The sequence below is a fragment of the Empidonax traillii genome, unplaced genomic scaffold (assembly GCF_003031625.1).
Source record: "Empidonax traillii isolate 1590-97213 ecotype Southwest subspecies unplaced genomic scaffold, ASM303162v1 scaffold15:size5535645, whole genome shotgun sequence".
NCBI lineage: Eukaryota > Metazoa > Chordata > Aves > Passeriformes > Tyrannidae > Empidonax > Empidonax traillii.
The window spans coordinates 640,618-665,266 of record NW_020955208.1 but is presented as its reverse complement, the minus strand read 5'-3'; the positions used below and the strand labels follow the sequence as shown (position 1 = coordinate 665,266).

The following is a 24,649-nucleotide window of genomic DNA, read 5'->3' as shown; positions in this document are numbered from 1 at the left end:
GGCATAACACTCAAACTAATACATACACCTTGGGGTAAAGAAGAATTCCTGAAAAGCCCACTGTGAACTCTTAAAGTGTCCTACTAAATACTTCCAAACACACCACCAAAGAACACAACTGATGCTGGAGTTGGCAGCTTCATACAGAGCAAATTTCCACAAGACACAGACATTTAAAGAACGGGTATTTCTGCTGTTTTTTTTTTTTTTGTTTTGTTTGAGTTCTACCTTTTTTCTTGTCTCCCTTAAGAGATTACTTAGGATCACACGCTTGAGACAAAGTTCTGTACGTTGCTTTAAAGCTGCTGAGAACTTTTTGTGGGCAATAGGAGCTGTTCTTCCCCTCAGAGAATGGAGGCCTTTGCTGGCCATCAACCTCATGTAACGCAACATCAGCTCATTACACAGGATCAACACAGTGCTTTTATATTAATGAAAGCCCTGGCTTTTTGGGTTCTAATACTGAAAAAAAAGGGAGAAACCAAAAGCACTGAACACTGCCAACAGGGTGGTTATAAAGGCAGCTTCACAATCTGCTTTCCCATTTCCTAGGGTCATTTTTGATAGGCAACATTCTCTCTTTTGTCACAGAGGCGCTGTGCTGAGGGCAGGCAAGTGTATTTTCGTGGTTCTGCAAGGCTGGTGAAAAGAGCAACTTGCCAACCTAAAAGCAAGAGCAGACAGCAATGCTTAGCAAATGAGACGCAGGGAGCATTATAGACAAGGATGCGTCACTGGCATGCTGCAAAATCTGATTTCTACACAGTTCAGGAATAGGGAAGGGCCCTCAAGCATTCCCCAGGAAAGGTTTAAAGCACTGACATAAAGGTCTTCACTCTTGTGAATAGAAACAAAACAACGATTTTCATTTATGTCAGTGAATTTCAGGTCTGTCCAAGCAGACTCCAGCTCAGAAGAACCTGAAGAGTGTTTCGCCACCAGAAGCTGCATCATCAATCACAACATAACCCACAGTGGCACCCATGTGTTCTGCCTTTTTAGAGGATGATTCATCAACAGGTGGCTGTAACACGGGTCTAGTGGAATTATTACAACCAGCAAAGTGAGCTGCAGGTTCAGCTCTCTCTCTGCACACACTCGCTCACTCTTCTGTTCATTAGTCACCTGTTGCCGGCATGCAAGGAAGGACCTGGGGTATCTCCCACGAGGTGATTCTGCTGGCTTTTCCCAAGCCTTTGGTAAAAGAGTTAGTCAAAGAGATCCTGGATGATTTTTCTAATTATGACACTTCAGAAGAAAGCGGAGCTGCTCGAGTGCATATGGTTAAGTACTCGTGTTATAAAGCTCCTTCAACTTCCCTCCTGCCTTTGTACAGATCAGACGTGCTCTGCACGAGCTACCAGAGGAGATCTTCATCAGAAGGAGATTCATTGGAAGTGACAGTTGCTAGGAAATGGTAACAATTTTAAAACTGCAAAAAAAGGCAAAGAAATACACATGTCCCATGATGGCCTAGTGGGTAAAGACTGTCTGGGGACAGGAACACTGTGGCTTCAAGTCTTAGAATCAATAAATATTCTCTGGAGCAAGATGAAAGAGCTTCAGTAGGAGACAGCCTTCCCTGCTGTGAAACACCCACTTGCTCCTACCCACTGGTATGAATTATTACCATATCCCAGCTTGAGTTCTCACCCCTAAGGAAGAGTTGCTAGTATTTTCAAAGGAAGCCTAGAAAGGTGTTAGTTTTGTCTAAGGAAGAAACAGAATTATTTATTTATATCTTGAAGATTACTGCTGGCTGAGAAAATTGTTTGCCTTCCAGTCTGGCCCACCAACGAGCTGATGCTGGGTGAAGGCTGAAGTTGAATTTGACTTCCTAGAATCCATTTCTTTTTCCTGCATCCACAAGGGCACTGGAGGTATAAAGGCAGTGAGTGTGACTGCTGCCCAGAGCAGGTGGCCAGCAGAACCTCAGCCCTTGCTGTCTTCCCCTTTCACCATCTGTGGAGCTATCTGTCCTCCTCTGATGGGTGGGTGACTCAGCAAGAAAAGGGAAAAGTTGATTTCTTGAGCAGATACAAGCAAACACTTTTTCAACCCCAGTAACAAGTCAAAGCCTGAAGAGGAAAAATTTGCCCCTGCAACAACTAGAGGAGATAGAAAATGGTTTGTTTATAGAAATCTAAATGGTTGACCCTCATCGGCCAATTTTGGAAAGTCTCTGAGATAATCGCACCTGTCCAGTAATAAACGAATGAATCAGAAAAGGAGGCTGAATAGAGGCATAAGCAATAATGCTCAGAGGCTGCTTGATACAATGGCCAATCAATAGGAGGGCTGTAGATCAGGGTGCTAGTTAGCTGGAAAATTACCGCACCGCTGCGTGCGTCACGCTGTAGGGATCCTGGACAATCAATGTGGGAGGTATTGATTTAGTTATTATCACTTCATACGCTCCAGACATTGTTAAATATACATTTATTAACAAGACTGGGGTGCATTGGTAAGAGAGGGAGCTTTAGCCACCGCAGCATCTCCCAGTGCTGATCAAAGCTCAGCTATGACAGAATTTAAACCCCATGTTCTCCCTGCCAAGTGTGCTCACAGGACAAACCCTGACGCACAGCACAGTTGCTGGAGACACAGCTCCTGACTCATGACAGAGATAGGAGTTTTGGCCGCAAGTGAGTATTTTGCACTTGAGATTTCAGGAAAACCTCTCGGAGCAGCAGCAACAAGGGACGTGGCGGCCAAGGGTCAACCCAAAGTGAGCGATAATTGCATGGTTGCTTCCGAAAAGCCAGAGGAAATGAGGTCAAGGGAAATAGGGAGAACATTAGTAAATAAAGGAAACTGAAACTACCTCCAGGGATGGAATAAAGACCCGAGTCACTTCCCATGTGTCTGGCTCCCGTGGTGGCCAGCACACTTGGGACACATGCCATTCCATTTAGTGACATTTTACCGTCAACCTGCTGCTTGTATCCTAAAGATAAGCATCGCTTAGGAGCAACTCTTCCTGCAGCAGCAATCTTGGGAACTCCCTCAGGCTTCCCTCTTGTGTGCACACCTCATGTGTGCCTGCCCGGACACAGCTGGGAGCAGCCTTGGGCAGTATTTTTACAGGGTAAGGCCAGGGTGGAGCGAGGGTCAGAAAGCCAAGCTCCATGGACAGGGTAAGGCTGTGCACAAGTTACCCTGCCAAGTGAGGCAGAGGGGATTACACAGAAGAAGGAATTGGCTCTCTGCTTCGCCTTGACCTCGTGCTGGATGCAGGAGGGCTCTCGACAATTTTGCGCCTCAGCGCTCCGATCTGACGCGTCGGGATAACGTCATTTATCAGCCTCCAGAGAGACCTGCTGAGCACGACTGCTGCCAAGAGCAATACCTTGAGACCCAGCACTGGTGCTTCTCCAGCAGGTGCAAGTGGCCTCCCTGACACCTGAACTGTCCTCCCTGGCTGAGGCCGCACCAAGAGGGCACAACCATGACAGAGCAGAGACTCGCTGTGGACCTACACCATCACTGCGAGAGAACATTTATACAGGAGCGAAAACAAGAAGGGAGAGCTCCTTGTGGAGGAAGCTGGGTCTTGTACTTCTCTCTGAACTTCGTGGTTAACTCTTCCACAGCTTGGCAGGCACAGCTCAGGATGCTGGGTGCTAAGGAGCAAGTCTGTGAGACTGGGCAAGACAGCACGCGGTAATTTTCAGTCTTTGTGCCCAACACACATTTTTCTACTACTCACAGCATTTTCCCCTGAGCACTTAAAATAAGAACAAATTGTATTTCTCTGAGCAAAGCCTTGCTTTGTTTAGATAAAAGGCCAGAAGAAGTGCACAAAAATACCACGGTGGAGGAAAAAAGACCTATCTGTAGCTTCGAGCTGTTAGGAAGCAATCACCCCCTGGGAAATCTCCCCCGGGAAATGGCTGCCCCCCCTCTTTGAAAAAAACTTTAACCCAAACACTGGTTATTTGTTAAACATTAGCATGCATGTGATCTTTGTTTCTCCAAATTAAATCGAGCAATTCCTACCCACTGTCCCAGTGGGCAATCACAGGCAATTCCGTTAATTAAATTATCTCTGATTCTGCAGCTCTGGAATCTCTCAATTGACTAAGTCTGTGCTTTATCATCAACAAAATACTGGACCAAAAAGGAAACAAAAAATGCTGATGTCAGAGTGATTGGCTTCGGTTAACCCTTCCCAGCTGGATATTAAGGGCTGCTCAAGAAACTGCTGTACTGGAACGAGCCCAAGAGCGAGAGCCTCGTACCACAGATACCAGCAGCAGCTGTTCACTTGTGTTCCCTTTCCACTGTACAGAAAAACACAAACATCAGACAGCCACTGCATCCAGCATCCTGCCTATTTCAGAGCGACAGAAAGATGCAAAGTGTTAGCTGCTGAAGAAGCAGAAAAACACCTCAAAGATCAGCAAGCCTCTGCAAATACTCCATCCTCACCTTATCTAGACCTAACTTGATGTATCCTGCTGTTGAGGTGTCTCCATAAAACATTCCCCTTTGGTTTATTTCAACTGGATATAAATTTTCCTTTCTTCATAAACGGCCACACTGTACACAGCATTCCATAAATTTTTACAATTCCACTGTTTGTATGTACCTTGTAAAAAACGCTTAGCACTGATTAAACGCTCTACCAATAAAATTTCATGGGCTACTTTTGACACTTGATATTCTGACCTTCTTCTCTCTTCCTCATACATTTATTTTTCCTTTCCTGTGCCTGTGAACACAGACTGGCAGAGAGGAAAATGTACAGTACCACTGACAAACCCAAGAGCGACGCATTTATTTTTAAACAAAGCCTTTATCTTCCCCTGTACAAAGTGGAGAACCTGATCCCAGCAGAACATACATGCCATCTCCCTGCACCAAGGGCAGAGGTCAGGTCACTAGCAGCTTACATATCATAAATATTAGAAACAGACTGGTCGATGCTTTGACGGCGGAGTCAAGTTAAGTAAGATTCCAGGAGCAGAGAAATTGCCCCTGGCCATATCCAACCACGGCCGTAGATGACAATTATCATAACCACAACTACACTGCAGGAGAGAGAGCCTGCTGCAGTCCTCACTTTGTGGGGCACAAATCTTTTAAGACTCGATAAAAAAGATCCAAAAAACGACCCCACCATCAGTGCACAATCATTGTAATTGCAAGCCTTCTCTCATAGCCAATTTACATTTGGGTAAAAGGGCAACTTTTTCATAGGAGAGACCCTGTTTTATTAGCCTGTAACGTGCTGTGCACAGCTCTGTGGCACTGGCAGCACTGTGGAACAGCAGAGCACGGTGATGCTGTCTCAGCTCTCACTCATGCACTGCCTCCAACACAACTCCCTCGCTATCTGAGTTTCAAACACTAGCTCTAAACACCTTTATCTGTTTTGGGATAAGAATTGCTTCCATTTTCAAGGTGACAAAGGAATTTGCCCCCCTTTCCATTTAGCAAGCATCACCTGCAGCAAGTGCTAGAGCTAAAGATGCAGGGACTTTATTTTGGCAGATGTGGGTGAGCACCACTGAAGTCAGACTCAAAGGCCTTTTACACTTACTGGAGTGCAAGAACATAACATGAAGCTAAAAAAAAAAAACCAGCCCATTGTTACTAACAAGCAAAACACTTACACTGATAAGAAAGTTTTTAAAAAGAAAAGTGACAGGTGGCTTTAAAAGGAAACAGACACAGCTCAGGCGTTTTCAGTATCTTAACTCTCTGAAAGAAGCCCAGTGTCAGGCTGGTGGCAGATTGACTGCGAATCACCCCACAACATGTGGGCTACTGGATTGGCACAAGGTACTGAGATTTTATTTCACTAGATGAGCTGGTTACAGCAGAAGGGGCCAGCTCCCTTGCTGCAAAAAACTGCCCAGCAAAGCTGTTTACAGTAGAGCCATGTCAAATCACACCAAGTGAAGTTCAGACCCTGGGTCTGCAAGACTGCCAGTGCTAAAAGCAAATCTTCTGGCAAGACATCAGCGTTTTAGGAGCTGGCTTCCCCTTTATTTAGCTAAAAATCTCATTTATTGGGTTTATTTGTTTTTAGACTAACCTTCTTTAAAGAGGCTGACTTATAATCCTGTAAAACATTGTCACATGTATTGAGGAAATTGGCAAGGATGCTAATTTATTGTCCTCTAGGAAAAAAAAGCCCTCTTTCCTTGATTAATGTATGTTTTTGTATTGTAAGATATTAAAGAATGTTGCTTCACCTGTAATTATAGAGAATAGTTTACTCTGGCAAACTGCCCCGGCTTCTGGTTGCCAAGTTATGAATAATGCAATGTTCCCCATTCTAATTTCCGTGTTCTAAGTTGTGAATTTGGAGCGGGGTGCATGCAAGGGCACACACACACAACACCGAGGCGCTCTCAGTCACGAGCGCCTCTATTTTATACTTGCTTGCACAACTTGTTATTACTGGCATCTGCCTGCCAAATTCAGAGTTTGCTTCTGACTAATTTCATCTCGATGCAAACCAAAAAAAAATGTTGTCTCTTTTTCCCCACAGAGGAATTATTTCTCTTACACTTGCATGCACCGTCACAATAGCACTGTGGGGAGCTCACCGCTGCAAGAAGGCATTTTAAGCCACGTTTAGCAGGGACTTGGGTAAAGATTCCTTGAAGAATTTAATGACAGAAAAATTCATTCTGCTTTCATATCTCCCCCGCCTCCACAACACAGAACCAAACAATGTCTTTACAGGAGCGGGAAGTAAATTCAGGCACTGGCTCTTTCTCTCCCCCGTTTTTTGGCCCGCGTTTCGCTGGGACACATGTGCCCAGCCCCAATCAAAACAGAGACAGATGGCACCGCTGATCGTTCAGAATGGAAGGAGCCTCGGAGTCAGCACGTTTGGATGCATTTGTAGGGCTACGCAGCATCCGCTGGCCACTGGGACTGATTTAAAAAGGCGGCGAGTGAAAGGCTGAGCTTGCGCCAAAATTTTAAATGTGCCATTTGAGCAATTATGGTTCGACATGAAAGCTGGGAGAAAGAATGCGTGGGTCATTCTGATTTAGATTTAGAGACTATGTCCCCTGTTCCAAAGAGAAAATAAATGCAATCCCATTGCTTTACTGGAGCAGATTTGGCGATAAAGGAGAAAGCCGTGCTACAGAAAAGTGGTTTGCTGCGGCAAGGTTTTGTTGAGGCAGTGCATGCTGAGCTAGAAAATCATTCTCTAAACAAAGTTCCTAAACAGAAATAATTACTCAGCGAATGTGTTAATGTCTCAGTTCACTTTTCAAATGTATCCTTCATGCTGGTGACTAATTGTATTTCTAACAGATCTGTGAAGGTGCATCGTGGTCTTTATCTTAGTACAAGCCAGGCCCAAAAAAAGGCAGACAGTGGAAATGGAAAATGCAGCTCTTCTGAGGCACACAGGTTAGAGGTTCCAGCCTACTGAAACTTGCCTCCATCCACGAGTAAACATATTTGGATTATGACCAAACTCCACGTATAGCCAGGCAGGTCTATTTTTCTACTGGAAGACTTATGGCAGCTGTAACTTGTCATCTTACTGTAGCCTGGAGCTGGTCTGGGGTTATTGGTAGCTCTGGCTGGATGATCAGGGCACAAAATTATAAAATATCCATGAAGGTGAATGAAGGAGGAATAGCAGATTCCCAGGGCTGAAAGGTGCTCAGAAGGTTGGACATGCAGGCGAGTCTTGCAGCCAGCCTCTGCAAGCGATTAAATAAATGCCTTCTACTCCCATGGCCCACGTCCAAACGACCGAAATAAACAGGAAATATCTCCGCTACTACAGCAGCACTTGGACTCATCTATAGCCTTTTAAGGGCTTCACCGCGGAGGTGATACGCTTTCCAGAACCTCCATTCATGACCGCTGATTGGAGGTACACAAGGGTAGTGCGGTAACACATCCTCCAGACAGCTTCCTACAACTGCTGCTGCCGCCCTAGAACTTTTACACTGTTGCTGTTTCCTTTACTGGGAAAGAAAGGATCAGAATTAGCATCATTTAAGGTAATCGCGCCTTCAAAAAGAAACATGAGGCTATTAAAGGAGGCCACGGCACATTAGTATCACATAACCAACTGTGGTCCCAGAGCTGGAAGAGGAAACCAGCAGTGCAGTGGAAGGACAGGTCATGAGCTGGCTATCTGAGGGAAAAGATGGAATGCTTATGCAACCGAGTGGGAAACAACAGCTTTTTGCAGACAAAAACCATCAGAAAGGAAGAAAGAAGAGAATGGAAAAATAGGATGAAGTGCCCGTAGTGGTGTGGAGTAAGGTTAGGACAAGCATCGACGCTGAAGCGAGGGCAAAAAATCAACAAAGATATTAAACTACCTTAATTACATTACTAGCTATTACACTGCTTCTGTAAAGGCAGCAATGGGTTCTGTGTTACAGCAGCGAATGTTTTCATTCAAAGTACAATGAATTCTCCTGTCAGTCAATTCTTCAGGAGATCTTTACCAAGCTTTAACTAAACGTGGCTTAACACTCCTCCTAGCAGCGGTAAGCTCCCCTCAGCGGTACTGCAACTGTGCATGCAAGTGTAAGAGAAATAATTACCAACTCTACAGTTGTCCCAGACATGGTTTAGTGAGGTGCAACACAAACTGTAGTTTTTTTTTTTTTTTTTTAGTACTATTTCATATTTATACTTACTAACTGCAGCCTGAGAAATGCATAAACTACCAAGAGCTGTAATTGCAATCATCCTGTTGTCATACAGCAGCTGGCACAGCACAAACACTTACTGGGTCCTGCCACAACAGTCACTGAGTGCCAAAGAAAGCAGTAGCCCTGTCACCACCAGCACATAGGCAGCCTGTGCAGCCAGGGCTGCCCCTCAGCAGATGCAGGAGAGCGACAGCAAACTGGCAGTGGATGGGGGCACAACATGATCCCGTTTCTGCTTTTCAAAGGAACATTTCCATCCAAACAGGGAACGCAGCCTACGTAAAAATAATTGTTACTTCTCTCTTGAGAGCATCTGGGCACCATGCAAACATTTCCTAAAAAAATATCAGTACCTGCCTCTTAATTCTTGCAGTGTAGCTAAGGGATGTGAATAAACAGTCACATCCTCAAAATATTTTCAGAAGGAACATAACAAGGTCCACAATGCTCCATCAGAGACATTGTTAAACACAACAGGCTAATTTTAGGGACGAGTCCTCTCTCTGACAAGCTGCTCACACATCTAAGGGCAGAATTCGTCTGCTAGAAGGCAGCTGTTTGTGTTTTATAAGCTAAAGTTTCTTTTACCTATGGAATAACTCCAATATTTCACAGGGAATCATCATCCATCTAACTGAAGTACCCTCTAACAGACCATCAGCCTCATATCCCCTTTGAAATAGCACAGCTGAGCACTTGCTGGGCCACGATTTATTTTTTACCTTCTAAGACATCTTGGTAACTCTATAGCTCAATAGTGACAGTCGAATTTCACACTGCGATAGCCCCCCATCGATTTTTCATTCCCAGGAAGCAACTCTACAAATTAAAGTTAACAGCATTTCTGAAACTAAGGGGGAAAAAAAAAAAAAAAAGAGAGAAAAAAAAAAGAAAAGAAGGGGCAGGCAAAGAGACATAAATGGCAAGATGCTTAAACTGCACACCCAGCATAGGAATAAAATTCCTTCCTGGGGTTTTCACCAGTAATGGGACAGGGATGCTATTGCCCTGAAGCCAGCAGACCCCTGGAGTTTGCAGATGGTTTAGCTCTAAAACATCACAGGATCAACAGACATAAGAGTTCCTTCCTATATGAAGATGACAAAATCTATAGAAAACTGCTCCAAGGCACGAAATTAGACCAAACCTCTGGACAACAGCTGCACTAAACAGCGATACCACCTTCCCCCAGGTCTGGGCTGGTACAGTCAGCCTGCCTCGCTGAGCTTCGTTAACCACCACCCTGGGAAGACACTGATACAATTACAGTTTGCACAGTGGCTGTTAAGTGGTTGAGATCACCAGCGGCACATGGAACTTCTACCCAACAGTTAGAAGAGGGAGCGGAATAAAGAAACACAGCCCAGCTCTCCACTGTCACAACCCAGAGGGATGAAATGGAGCACCTACCTCTGCACCCTTTCAACACTGAACACCAGTATACAGTACTAACACAATATTACATATCACTGAATTAGTGAAAAAGACTAAAACCTAACAAAGATAAAAATCTAGACACAAGCAGCATAGCCTAGCAGCTCTTTCTCAGCCTGGCTTTGACAATCCCACGCTTCAGTTCAGCTTCCTGGATCCTCTCTCAAGTTCACACAGGCTGCTCTAGGACTGGATCCACCAGCAGAATCATGCTCTTGCAGAACACAAAGGGTTAGTTCATTTATGACTCCAGTTAATTTTTTAATTCTGTCTTTGCTATGAGATGTTCTTGTCTCCAGGCAAAGCCTATTAAATGGTGTGACACTATGGAGAAGGTCTGGGAAGCGCTTATCCTGTGGTGTGAATTCATAGCAGCTTCTGTTTCCCTCTGACATACCAGCTTAAGCGTGGCTCCTTCCCTTTCAGGCCTCTGCTAATCCTCTGGCTTTACACACACTCTGCTCCTGCTTTGACCCACCTGTCTGGGAGCAGGGTCCCCACAACAGGCACTGCTGCCTCCCTGACTGCTCTCACACGCTTGACTCTTCACACAAGGACCCCAACCTAAACTTGTTCAATTTTAACTGATGCTCCTTCCTGTGCTGCTGCACCAGAGCCCCTCCAGAGCTGATGTTTCAGAGCAGCTGGATTGGAAAGAGGTAAGGTGGAAGTGGGGGGGGGGAAGGGGAGGAAGGAGGAGACAGGAAAAATAAAACAAACACAATTGCTTTTTGTCTCTAAAACCCTCTTTTTAACCCAACGAGCGTCTCGTCCAATGAAGCATGATAAGCATGAAGTGTTATATAAAGAAGATAATTATAAAGGGATTTAATGCTTGGCAGGCTCGTATCGCAAGGTTCAGAGCAGAGGTAGCATACTCACTTAAACAGCCTTGTGTCCGGGTTTGCTATTACGCAGGCAGCACGGCTGGGGCCAAGCGGAATCAGAAACAAGATTTGTTTTACAAAAAAAAAAAAAAAAAAAAAAAGCACAGCCCCCTTCCCACTGAGGATGGCAGTTCCAGTCCCACCTCCTTCCACTTCTGTCCCATCCCTGATTAATGATGTTGTCTGCCTGATTTATGACCCACCCCAACAGATTAGAGTTTCCCTCTTCAACCTCCCCCCCTTTCACCCCTCCCAGAAGGCACAGCCACACTCCGCTGGAAATATTAGAGAATTATTAAATAAACATTCATACGTCATGTCTCTTCCCATACTGAGCTCATCGTAGTCAACGCTCAGCGGCCGGGTCCTGTTTGCTTTGGGGCTGACACCAAACAGCTGGAGTGATTCATGGAGAGGCTGGCTACAATGCTCTGTGCCATATATCATGCTCGCAGCGCTCCCTGCCCCGGCGGAGATAAACTGATCAACCACAACGGGCTGGAATGAATTTATGACAACACAAAATTGAGGAAAACAAATGGGAGGTGACCCAGTGGGCCACTAACCCAGACTCTCTCGCTGGCCTGCAATCTAGTCTGGTGGCAGAAAGCAAAATTGAACATTGGCACTCTGAATTAAGATGCTGGCTTTTAACCCCGGGGAAACCTCGGTTTCAAAACGGCACCAGACCCTCACAGGAGGCATCCTGGGAGGGAGCAGCAAGGAAGACTTTCTGTGGGGAGGGTGCTTTTTGCAGCTCTCTGTGCGCAACAGTGTTGAGAATAGATGTTGGCGGAGCAGTCGGGGGTGGGGGGGATGCCTGGGCAATTAGGGACCAGCTGCTCTCCCCGAGCAAAGCTGCATCTCAAGTTGAGGTAAAGCAGCGTTGCACCAGCTGAGCTTTGCCTTGGCAGTGGTTGGGGTCTTCAGCAGACAAGCAAGGCTCAGACAATGTGACGCTCCTTCACCTCTCCCCATGAGCCTTCAGCCCCCCAGGGTGTCTCCCAGACACCCCACATGGCCGAGATTAGAAAAGCTCAGCAGGGCTGGCTGAGACACCCTGCAGTGTTGGGAAGAAGGGCTGGGAGCAGCACCTCGTCTCTCACTGCTGTGGCTGCCATCTGAAGTTCAACACTATCAGATGAGATCAGCTTGTCCAAGCTACTGATGACCTGGCACAGCGCAAGGAGTGGAGCAACAGACACAGACTGACTCCAAACCCCATCTAGTTGTTCTGCATGCAAGAGACTCTCCCACAAAAAAACCCCAAGTTTAGATTAAATGAACTTGGGCAGGCAAAGAATTTCAGCCAAGAGGAGGAAGACTGCTCACTGTACTGTATTAATGGATTAAAAACCAAACAAACCCACACCGCTCTCTTTGCCTGGACTTATTTTTGGAAGAGGGGAGGAAGGAACGTCATTCTTACGAGAGAAGGATCAATACGCAGATCGCTGCTAACTCTATTAGCCACTGCTCTGAGCGGAGAGCACGGCTGACACAGGTGCTAAGCCACGTGCTTCTGGACAATTTTTAAAATGCTAATGAGATGCTACACAAGGTTTAACATGCCAATCAATAACGCTCAGATTTAAAGGCAAAAACTGAAGTTACAAACAATGGAGTAAAGTGATGCTGCCAAAAACTTCCTGTAAGCGCCACCCAAAACAAGAAAAATGAAACCAATTTAGCTCCAGATTAAGAAACAGGAACTAGAGATGAATCAATTTAGCCTGTTGGGCTGGGTCGCCATATATCATGGCTCAGCAGTGGAGTGGGAAACAGCCAGACAGTGAGAAACCCTTCCCCCTCCTTTCTGTAGGCTTCTAGCTCTGATCCCTGTTATCAATTAATTTAACAGAACCCCTTCTACACAGACAAGCACACAGAGCATTCAGACTCCTTAAATGGCAGGACAGAAACTATTTATCACACATGAGTCTCAAAGGAAAGAAGAGGGGGGAAAAAAAAAAAAAAAAAAAAAAAAAAAAAAAAAAAAAAAAAAAAAAAAAAAAAAAAAAAAAAAAAAAAAAAAAAAAAAAAAAAAAAAAAAAAAAAAAAAAAAAAAAAAAGGCAGCTAGGAATTCTCCACCTAAAACACCATCTTGTTTTCTGAAGCACGGTAAAATAAAGCACCTTAAATAAAAAGGTCCCCCTGCAACTTTTAAAAAATTAACATTGTTGGAAAGACATTAAAGGAATTTCCTGCAATTTGTATTGGGTTTTGCTGACTTTTAGCAGAACTGAAGCTTTAGTGGGGCAAGGTTATTGCAGAGCAATGTGTGTGTTCATATACATGCACACACACATACACGCTCTCCCCACTTCACAGCAGTGTTAGCACGAGAGTTGTTTGGAAAGGATTCTGGGACCCTTCAAAAGGTGCTAGCTAAAGCCTCTTTGATCAGATTATTAAAGCTATGTCAATTTTATCACTTGAGCTCAAGTGTTCTGGAAAATGTCAAATCCTTTCAGCTCCTGCAGTTTAAAGATTTTCAATAGGAGTGGATCTGGGAGGGTGGAGGGCTGCTGGGCTGACAGGCAGGAGGCCCAAAGGGAAGCCAAGCAGCAGCTGAGATAGAGGCTGACAGATTAGGGCAGAAGGCATGAGTCCTCGCCACCAAGACAGCATGCACTGGTTGGCTCACTCCAAGGACAAATCTGCTTCTGCACTGACCTGCAAGCTCCCAAACTCAGTGGTCCTTGGCCAAACTCTGCTCACCGAGAGGTATCGAACAGCAGACAGCCAACATTTGGGACATGCTAAAAAAAAAGGCCTGTAAAAACCAAAGTGCCAAGACAGCAGAGCAATGTTAAAGTTTCCTCTGCAGCAGGAGTTTCCCCAGTTAACCCCTGACGGTGAACATATGTTCTGCCAGGCTGCCTGAACTCTCAGAGATCCAGAAATGTACTGGGGACACAACCTCTCAAGTCAGGACCAGGGGCAGAAGGAGAACAAAGTGCGTTAAAAAATGACAACTTTCTGTAAAATCAGCTTAATGCTACCCCAAAATGTAATGTTTGAAACCCACCATTACCTCATTGCTTCCACCTCATTCAAGCTCTTTGGTCTCTCACTTGATCTTGGGGCAACATTTTATATCAAGCAATAATCCACTGAAAACATCACCCCATCCCAGCTAATGCAGTTCATGGCAGCAGAGAAGAGCCTGCAGTTTTAGGTTTGGACCATCAAATCTGTCTGAGCAGTAAAAGTCACTCTAGCAGTGTGTGGAAGAAGGCCGAGGATAGAGGCTGTTACTCAAATGAACAGTGCAGATAAAACCATTTATTTCTATCCCAGACTAGACTGCAGCACATTCAGTGAGCAGAACGGGACAGGAAAGGAGATGCCCAGGAGTCCCCTGCACTACTGTATATTCAAACACTGGGACTTAAACTTCTAAATCACTGGAAGGGCTGTAGGTAAAAAACTCAGGAACTGAGACATTATTTCTGTTAGAAACCATACAAAGGCACAGGATGGATCTTATGGAAAAGGAAATTCTCTCGGTGAGGCTTTTGCCAAGTTACAGTGCTGCTGAGGAGCAGCACCTCTCCCTTTTGCTGGAGCGATGGAAGGTGGAACATGCAGACACCACGGACAAAACAGAATAAAGGCCACTGGAAAGACTGCCCTCAAAAACCAAGGTGCAATGACAAGATAACTCCTCCAGTAAAAGTAGGATCCCATGATACATTTGCAGAGGGAATCCAAAAGATCAAAGTACAGCTTGACAAGCCAATTGCTTTCATTAGGTTAAAGCAGGTTTTGAATCTTTACCTCTTGTCCAAAGTTCCAGCTCTGGTCTAGGCTGTTATGCAATGCACAACGTTTGAAAACTCACCTCAACTAGAATATGATGGAAAGCATGGATAGATCTATTGACATATTTTAGAAGGCAGCAACTTGCAGTGGAGAAGCCCTCTGGAAGCTGTGCCCAAGTCCTTGTCACTGGGTACCTGCCCACACAGATACGTGCTGGAAAACTCCCCACAGGCCCTCTGTGACCACAACAGTGGCAAGTGCTCCAAGTCCAGGCTTCATGTTGGGAGCACAACTTCCCTTCTCAGTGGTAAAAGCTTCAAATATGCCCCCCCACCCCCCCTCCCAACCACCACTGTTTCTGGCGGCACCGAATGGGACACTACGGTTCCTTAAAACAAGAAAAATGGAAACTATCCACTTCACACTCACTTTTCAATGTCACTGTTCTTACAGGTCTTCTGCATGGTCTCCTGTTTACTGCTTTCACCATTACTCGTTGAGGGCATTTCTGCTGAGGGAAGAACAGAAAAATTAGTGAGGAACACCTGATCAATGCAATGAAATAGTCTGAGAGAGTCATAGTTTCAGAGGACCCCAGTGAGTCATTTTCATGCCAATTCTCAGTAAGAGAGAGAAGACACCTACGCTACATGTCTCTGTCTGCAGGAGGAGGCTCTCTCTGGACAGAATTCTTCTATGATTCAAGGCTGAAGATACAGCCCCTACCCCCTCCCCATTTCATCCTGACTGATGCTCACAGATGTGCCAGTTGTTTAAGCCAGGATTTCATTCAGAAGGATTGATGCAGCTGCCACACAGAACTATACTTCTAGAAAGGTGGCTACAGAGCAAATTCACAGAGCCCAGACCCTGCTCTCAGCTTCTTCCTTTGCTGAGACCCCTCACACACAAGCAGAAAAATGCATGTCAGGTAACTATTATGACAGGACTGCCCATCATGGCTGCTCCCAGCACTGGAGAGCGTGTGAGACACCAGCTGGAGATGAGACAGATGAACTGTCCTGGGGCCAGCCCCTGGGCTATAGGCTCAGCACCGTAGCTTCAGGTAATAAAAGGTACGAAGAACACAGCTCATATCAAGTGTCATGGGGGCTGCTTCCCTCATCACCTCTGTGGCTGTAGCTACTGCAGCTGATCATACCTACAAGCTAGTGCTCCTACATCACAGAAAATAAATGTGATTGCCTATCCCACAGAAGAAAATGCCTGCGATAGATATCCTATGTTCTCCATTTAACCATCCTGCCCTTGGCAAAACTGGTTCTACTCAACCCCCTCCCACTGGCAAGCAGTTATGTCTTGTAGGTGCTTTCAAGGCTGGGAATCAAATGCCCAAAGCATGACAGTAACAAAACAGGGAATAAAATCATTGGGACAAGTCTCTTCAGGTCGCTGAGCTTCAGTTCCCTTCCTAAGGGAGCTGGAGCAGCACTGCCCAGCTCTGGAAATGGATTTGGCATCTGCAGCTGGAAAGCGCCAGGTTTTATTATTCTCATATTTCCACTAGGTTGCTGTTTACACTTTTAGTGCTGCTGGCATTAAATAAAAAAAACAGCAGTCAAATGGTTTTAACGCTTTTAACCCTTCCTTAATGCTATGAGCTTTCAAGCAGTGCATGCAAAGGTACATATTCACATTAACTCCTTTGCTCTGGAGTCTCAACTATAGCTCATGACGTAGGACAGATCCCAGAGTTACCACTCTGAAGGTGCAGGTTTCAGAGATGCAGACTTTTCTTGCCATACAGAGGCCAGCAAAGACAAGATTTACCCAAAAGATCGTGATACAAGTCTCTAGCATGCCCTTTTAAAGAAGATAAGCAAGCAGTTGAAAAAAACTCAAGCAATAGGTGTGCCTGTGTAGTTTAAACTCTCAGCAGCTGAGTTCCACCATCACACAAGCTCTGCAGGCTCCCTCTGTAATACAGCAGTTTGCCTTTTGGTGATGCAATAGAAAGTCAATCCAATCCCTATCTCTTATCACTATACCATTTAAGGTGGCATTTTTGGGAACTTCCCCAGCTGCCACTGACTACAATTAATTGTGCTGTAAAGTTTCATAAAGATGGTGTGACTGTATGTGCATATATATCTGATGACACTCTGCAAGAGCATTGGTAACTACCTTGCCCAAGTACTGGAAAGCAAAAGATATGGAATATCAATCTGCCCTCCTGTAGCTTACAAATCAGTAATTTACAAGTTCAACACTCACCGTCGCTGGCCCATTTAGAAAACTCCGGTGTTATTCGAGTACTGGGTGTGCCACCACTGAAAGAGAAAAGGGCAGAATGCTAAAGGTTGAATATGGAAAATTTTGCTGCTCAGAAAAAAGATACCCCTCCCACTCACCACTTCTCTCTCAATACTTCTCAGTTCTCTCAATACTCCCTAATTCTCTCTCTCCATCAGTCTAGGCTTCAAAACGTGAGCGGATGGCTGGCTGCAGGAGGTGTTTTTGTGCTGCTGCTCCACATTTCTAGCAGTGCTCTCCCTACCTGCACTTCTAGCTGTGACCTCTGGAGAATCCCACAGGGGTTGTGATGCTGACTGAAGGCTTGGGATTCAAACAGCACCTGTGACCTAAGGCTCGTTTTTGAATGCACCATTTCAAAGATGAACTTTACTTGTGAACAGAAACCCACTGCGCTGGAATAGCTTCTCCCTTTAGGAATAACTTTACACCTTCATAAACCCCATTTCAAAAACAGCAGCACTGAAGTACAGACAACTCCTAAACCTGTCCATTCACTTGCAAGCCAGTAAGAGGGACTGTGAGAGAAAGGAATCCTCTGAGCAGGCTGTGAGTGTGTGATGCTTTAGCTCTCTGTGCCAAGAACAGCTGCACTCAAAGGCAACACAGGCTCAGGCTTCAGCTACACCACTGCATTTCTACAGAAACTCACAGGAATTTCAAGGTGCTTTTACAAACAACATCACCTCTCCTGTTTTAGAGATGGGCAAACAAGCCCAAGAAACCTGAAAGGATCTTGCCCAAACAGCAAAACGATGTGTTGGGTGCAAGCCACATGAAGGACCTGGCTCTCCTGGCCTCAGGCCCTCAGTTGTCTCACCAAGCATTAAGTGTCCACAGCTACTGACAATCCAGTGTCTTCTTCTACAACACCACAGTCTTGGCTGTGAAGGAGCTCAGCATCTTTGAGGCCCTGCCTTTTGGACTAGCATGGTTAACAAAGTATTGAATGGACCAATGGTTTGGATCCAGTGTGGCAAATGCCACTCTTCTATGGAGTGAAACCTAATTTTGAACTAGTGTTTGCAATAGGCTAAGCAGTAAGAAAACTTCATTTCACTGCTCTATCAATCCCTTCAACCTTGACCTCACAGGATCACTCAGTGAAAGAGACAGAGGGGTAATTTAAGTCATGTTTTATGCAGGGCAGAGGGCTTAGAAAGCAATCCTAGCTCCCTGGTAAGACTCATTTTATTTGCCTAGAACGCTTTCCCAAGTGCCCTGAATGCTGGCTGCCTACATTCTCCACATATGGATGTGGGCAGAGCACACACCCTGCCCCAATCCAGAGCTGAATACAGAAGGATTAATTTGCACATGCCACAACATGTAATGGGATGCAATGAAACCACAGCCTGGTTGCCAGACTCTTACTGTGCTGAACAAGATTTGGGAAGGCTCCCACTATACTACTAAGAGACCACACTTCATCGTCAAGCAAGACTGATCCCTTAGTACAGCACAGTTTCCTCATCGACAGAATTCACCTTCTGTCCAGCACTGTTCAGGGCAAAGACTGCACTGCCTGGGCAGTGGTGCGGCTCAGGGAGGGAGAGCATGCAGGGAAGCTTTCTTGAGGCTGCACAGGTAGAAGTGGAGACCCACCTGTCAGACTGTGCCTCTTTGTAAGTCTCTCGTTGCGACCTTTGCACTCAAGACAATGAAGCTTTCCCGCAAACTGAGATTCCCCAAAAGTAACTGAAGTGATTTAGAAAGGCACGATACTTACTTTAAAACAGCACCTCGGAGCGCCTCCCTTTCTTTGGCTTCACCTGGCTCTTCTCCAGTGCAAGGGATAACGTCTGCCTCTGTGTACCTGAGCACAAGGGGTTAAGGAACACACAGCCTTGCTGCAGAGGTGGTTGGGATACTATCTGGGATACAGAATTAATTCCAACAGGGAACACCTCAAAAGAAGAGGGGCTGGTAACCATGAAGGAGCTTGCATTTAAACTCTGGATTAAAGTTTTGTTTTAGGTGGAAGGAAACGGCAAAGTCTTTTGAGAGTAACATAATGCCACAGCCCCTTAGAAGGGGAAAATCAATTCCACAACCCCTGCAAGCCTAACCTGAACAATTCCACTATTTCTGTTTGAGGTACAGAGATCTTTTACCAGCTAAGGGTTGGGGTTTCAATCTTAAAGGCTGGTACAGATTTCAATAAAACCTAATTCCATAGCTATACGTTGCTCCTCGTTACAGTTGGGCAGTGTCTGCCAATACCCTTGCAGGAATTCCTCCTTGATGGTTGTTACAGCTGCTATGGGGCAGAAATCTGCTCACAGCTCTCCCAGAGTTGTGTCCAAAGAGCCTGGCTCCCAGATAGAGAAATCTCCAAATGACAGCTGATAAGAGTAATGATTTCCCAAATTATAGAAAGGCCTTTAATGATACATCTGCCCATAAACTGTTTAATGAAAGGGGGAAAAAAAAAATCAGTCTGTCAGAGGGGATGATGGGAAGTGCTTACTGAACAAAACCCCTGAAAAAAAAGAGCTGTCTTGTGGAAAATAAACTCAATTCCTACCAATGGAGCAGGAAAAGTTATCCATATGGAAGAAACCTGGATGGAGACAACAGATTGCTTATGGAACAAAATAAAAAACATTAACTGATCCCCTGCAATGTCTCCTCCAGACTTCAACCAGGTCTGAAGTAGTGCTGCATCAACAGAAGGATCTCATAGGGAGTAACTGGGAATCCCTACTCATTCAAACAACATGGTAATTGGAGAAGGCTGGAGTAGGGCTGGACACAGACTATCCACCACTTCCCAGGGCAGTGCTGTATGAAAGGCAGCTGCAGAAGCACCGCTGGGTTCCCTCTCAGTAAGAGCCTTTCGAAAACGATACTGTGGTTTCCCGTATTCAAGTGTGTCGTCTCCATCCACATCCAGGTCAGCGTCGCTGTCTGGATTCTCCTTGCCACTGCACATGATAAATCCAGAACCTGAAGGGAAATAAAACACATGGATGAGCATTTAAATTGGAGATGAAGTGCAGATCTCCTAAGAACGGTGCCACAGCACCAGTCTGCATGATGTCCTTTACTCTTAACAGCTTCATAAAAGGTGTCACCTCCAAAGACTGCACAGGAACACTCACAGAAATGCTCTAACTTCCTAGATTTTATGCTCTGAATGCCCCCCAACATTTAAAATCAAGCATTCCTGACCTTTAGCTCCACATGAGTTATTTTAAAATGTAAGGGTCTCTCTCAAAAGGCAGAAAAAACAATGAAGCAAAATACGCCAGACTAATTTTTCACAGAAACAACACAAAATCTACACTACCAGCAGGTAAGAAAGAGAAGGCCACAGGAACATTCTGAATTAGTCTTGAATTCAGATGCAGAGGGCAGGGAAAGGCTAAGATACAATTAGAAATATCTTTTTCGTTTTAAAATGTGTTTAGTTCTGGCTTAGATTTTTACAACTTAACACACTTAAGAACAGCAAACTGGTTTCTAGAAGAAGGAAAAAAAATCAGTCTTCACAGTCATTAACAGCTCCTTACAAGCACTTCTTATACGAGCAAATTCCAATGCAACTCATCAAGAGTTGTCCTCTTCCAGCACTGGTGGGTCAGGCACACGACCAGTCCCAACTCCAGCAGGAAGCAAGCCTTTACAGTTCCATCTGAGACTGAGTGTGCAACAACTGCCACTTTCTAACAACTTACACATTTATTTTGGTTCCCAAGCATTTTGCTGACTGTTACTGCAAACTGCACCCAGGCTTCTTTTAATTGAATCTGCCCAAAACCCTACAAGGATTAATCTTCACATGGTATTTGCTGTCTAAGGTTTATTAATAGGAGAGAAACTATAGAAGACATATATTTACTCTTTATGAGAGCTAACACTGAATATGCTTTCTCCGACCAGACTGGACATTAGGCAAAGGTCTCCTGAGCCCCAGAGTGTTGGAAGGTCCTCTTTTGTGTTCAGTTCTGCAGCAGAACTAAGCTGTTTGGGGACATAAGCTTTTCAGATAGAAATGTGCTCACTTCACCTGCCTTCAGTACTCCTTAACTTAATACCTGGCTCAGACAGAGGTACCTGCTGGAGCCTGAAGGACCATCCAGATAGCTGGTGACCCAAGTTTGTGGTAGACCAGGGAGCATGTGCCAGCTGCAAGTATTGAAAGAGCAAGGTAGATGTTGCCTCAGCCTTGCACAAATGCCCCACAAGAGGTGGGTTCCTGCACTGTGAAGGTGGTTCTAAATGCAGAACACAGGCAATAATAATTGTAGGAGCACTGAATATTATATATGTGTCTGAAGAATGAGGATGTTCCAAAGCATTAGGGCAGCCTTTTTAGTGCTTACAGATGTCTGAGCCTGTTCAGCCCACTGGGTTCTCAGCAGCACACTCACAAAAGCCCAGAAGAGTGAACTGTGTTTCTAACAGTCTGCATCAGTACAGGGAGCAGGGCAAAGCAAAGGTCTCATTTCCAAGGTCTCATGGTTCCAAGGACACCATTCAGACACAGTTCTTTACTGTGGCTCTCTAGGAATGGACGCTCTTGCCGATTCATTAAGCCCCCAATAAAAATTTGTTTATATGGATTTGATATTTCTCTTCCCTGAATACCAAGAAGGTCCTTAACGAGTGATAGCTGTAGCACGACAGCGATTTTAAGACTAACCTTTCCCTAGGAACATAAACTACCTTTTACTTCCAAGTAATTGCCAGACTTAATTTTTAGCAGAGGTAACACAGGCAGCACCAACAATGCAGGAGCCACCTTTGTAGGTCAGCCCTGTGGTGTCACTGTGGCAGCCCCCTTCCAGCAGACCCCTGCTAGAGTGTCTCAGAGTGGCTTTATGCTGCCAGCCAACACGTGTCACGAGCTGCAATGGCTCATCTAGTAAATCCTGACTCATTCAGCTCATCACAGTGTTTGGGAGAAGATTTAGAGGAGCAAGAGAGACCTGTCAAAGAAGCTGGATAGTCTTTCAAAGCTGCTTTAAAAGTCAAGAGTGGGCGAGGGGGTGGTAATTTATGGGCATGGCATTTAACCTGCAGTAACGCCATCCCCTGCACCTGGCATTACTTTAGCCCATCACTTCTCAAAGGCCATAAACTTTGGACACACAGGTCTTCATTTTTCTTGTAGCTGTGGGAAACACAAATCATGTAAAGCTGGAGCTGTGACTTGGCCAGTCCCAGGAGGTGATCTGAACGTTAGCCAGACAATGAATTCTTGGAGCAAGTGCCTTGGTTGGCGGGGGAAGGTGTCCAAAAGAGTGAATGTAAGTGGGACCACTCCCTGTGTTCCTCTCTCTGCAAGGATGCCAAGCACACAGCCAACATCCACCTTTCCATCAATTTTGTTTCCAAGTGACTCAAGCCAACTAGTGGTTTATGGCTAGAGCTTAAGACAAGAAGATCTGCTTACTGCGATACAGGTTACAAATATCAAGGCACCTTGACTTCAGAATCCTGGTGTCCTTGCTCTCAAAACCTCTGTACTTAAGAAAATCCCTTTTAAGTCTGAAAGGAAAATACTCCAGAGCTTTTGCTGAATCCATCTCTATAATAGGAACCACTGCATTGCCGACAGAGTACTATGCTCTGTACACAGGGAGGAGTACAAGGGGGACGGTGTTGCAATGGCAGATACACAGTGGGGTGATCTGATAGAGCCTTTCTGAGGAGGGCACAGCAGCAGAGAAGCTCACAGGTTAAGGTGAAGGGCACGAGAAGGATGAATTTTCTTTTCTGATCAAACAAGGACTCCCAGACTGATGCCTAAAAGAAGGCACAGTGAGGTGATCCAACTCTCAGTTTTTCAATAAATATGGATTTTTTTTTTTGACATGAACAAGTGTACTCCACTGCAATATGGAAAAAACCTCCCCGATTCAGAAACCGTATGCTAACCAAAGTAACCTCTGTGAATCCAGAAAATACTCTGAATATAAGCTGTGCTATCAGCTCTGGGACTTCAGAAGCTGCTTTAGAAAAAAAAAGAAAAACAAACCCCACAAAACACGTTTCTGATGCGAATCAAGATTCATAAAACCCGATACTGCCCCTGCACGCAAGAGAACACCAAAGGACAGGATGCAAAGCTTGGCCCAGCATCACCTGTGGAATGAACGGCCTGACATCAGCATCCTAATGCCCTTTCTTCTGCAGCAGGGATGGATTCTGAGGCCAGTTCCAGTGGGATGGCGTTTGGTGCCACAATTTCAACCTGACCCTCCTTGCCTAACTTCCTGGGGTTGCTTCCATGCACAAAGCCAGTGAAAACACCCACGCAGCTGTTCAAATATTTGACGTCTGAACTGCTTGACATTATTCATTCATCTCAGGCTCATTCAAACCAGATTTCTGGACAAGTGCTGTTATAAATGGATTAAGAGGACCACTAAATGCAAGGAAGGCCCAAAAGGATCACACCTGCTTCTCAGTAACTCAGCCCAAATGTAAAGAGGGCTCACAACTTCCAGCTCCTGCTGGTGGGGTCCATCCAGGAGCAAGGAAAACATGAAACGGAGCGCAGAGGGCAGGGCGCAATAAAATGGCCTTTGCAACAGCATCGTTTTGGATCTATTGGAGGAGAACAGGAGCTTCCAGAAGACCCCTTACCACTAGGGGTGATTTGAGTGATTTGCAATTCAACAGCGTGCACTGGGAACAGGGAAGGGTTCCTTCAGCAAGGCTCGGCTTCTGAAGGTCACGCAGTAATTCACAGCCATCAGCAACACTGCCCAGAGTGGACCTCTACAGCCAGCGCTGCTCTCCAGAGGTCAATGCTCGGGACCAGAACTTTATCCCCACGTGTTAATGAAGTGAAATCCGACAGCTGAATGTTAAGTTGCGAGTTTGACCTGGGAATTCGTAAGAGACACGATCTGTTATTCACAGAAGCAGCTGTGACTCTTTGGAGTCACCCAGGGGTTGAGGAACCTAATTCCACTTGTGAATTTGAAAACGCTGCTTTCAGATGCAAAAAGAACAAACTCACTGCAGCCTCTCCTATAATGTTGCTGTTCCTTGTTGAAGAACTTTTTGCTCTTGCTGTGCATTTGGTAGGAGGCAACCACTTGTCATAGGCTGCCAGCCCTGATACAATTAGCCTTCTGATGCTAAAGCAGCACGATTCTCTGACAGTCTTAATCCCAGCTGCCTCCTTAAGGTCCAGACAAACAGGAGTGAGCAGGCAGGTCAGACGCCAGGGCCATTAAGCAGAGAAAAAACAAAGTTACAGCTCTGTCTCCAATCCCCATTGCTCTTGTAGCCAGGTGCTCTGACAAGCAATTCCAGCACTGGTATTGAGTGGCACCTCTATAAACCCTGTGACAGTTTGGGAGACAAACTCGCCCATCAATCAGAATGTACCTATCAACATCACTTACCTAGCACTGTGTACACAGCTTTCTTTGGGCTGGCCTCAGAGCAGTCTGCCTGAGCACCAATTCAAGGCAGTTCGTGAAAAATTTAGGTACTCTACACAAGCAACGGTGTTTTTGAAATACTCAGAGGTCTGAAAAGCAGAAAAAAATTTGCCTGTCTCTTCAACGCTGCCAGCTGCAAGCACAGGCAGGCTACAGGAGTCAGCTGAGCTTGAAGGAGAAAACACACCCTTTCCGTGCACCTGTTAATAACGGCTGGAGATGAGT

General features: G+C 45.3%; 1 protein-coding gene across 5 annotated transcripts in view; it reads right to left on the bottom strand.

The window, feature by feature from the left end:
- RNF220 (ring finger protein 220) overlaps window positions 1-24,649 on the bottom strand; it is a 210,204-nt gene that overhangs the window by 11,858 nt on the left and 173,697 nt on the right. For 3 of the 5 annotated variants that reach the window (XM_027892789.1, XM_027892772.1, XM_027892797.1), the window contains 4 exons: window positions 19,871-19,967; window positions 18,748-18,834; window positions 16,980-17,035; window positions 15,174-15,252 (listed from right to left, as the gene is read on the bottom strand). In XM_027892789.1, the coding sequence (XP_027748590.1) occupies window positions 15,174-15,252; window positions 16,980-17,035; window positions 18,748-18,834; window positions 19,871-19,967 (319 nt within the window). Of the gene's footprint in view, window positions 1-15,173; window positions 15,256-16,979; window positions 17,036-18,747; window positions 18,835-19,870; window positions 19,968-24,649 lie in introns of all 5 variants that reach the window. The other 2 variants (XM_027892781.1, XM_027892760.1) reach the window with 1 other exon arrangement.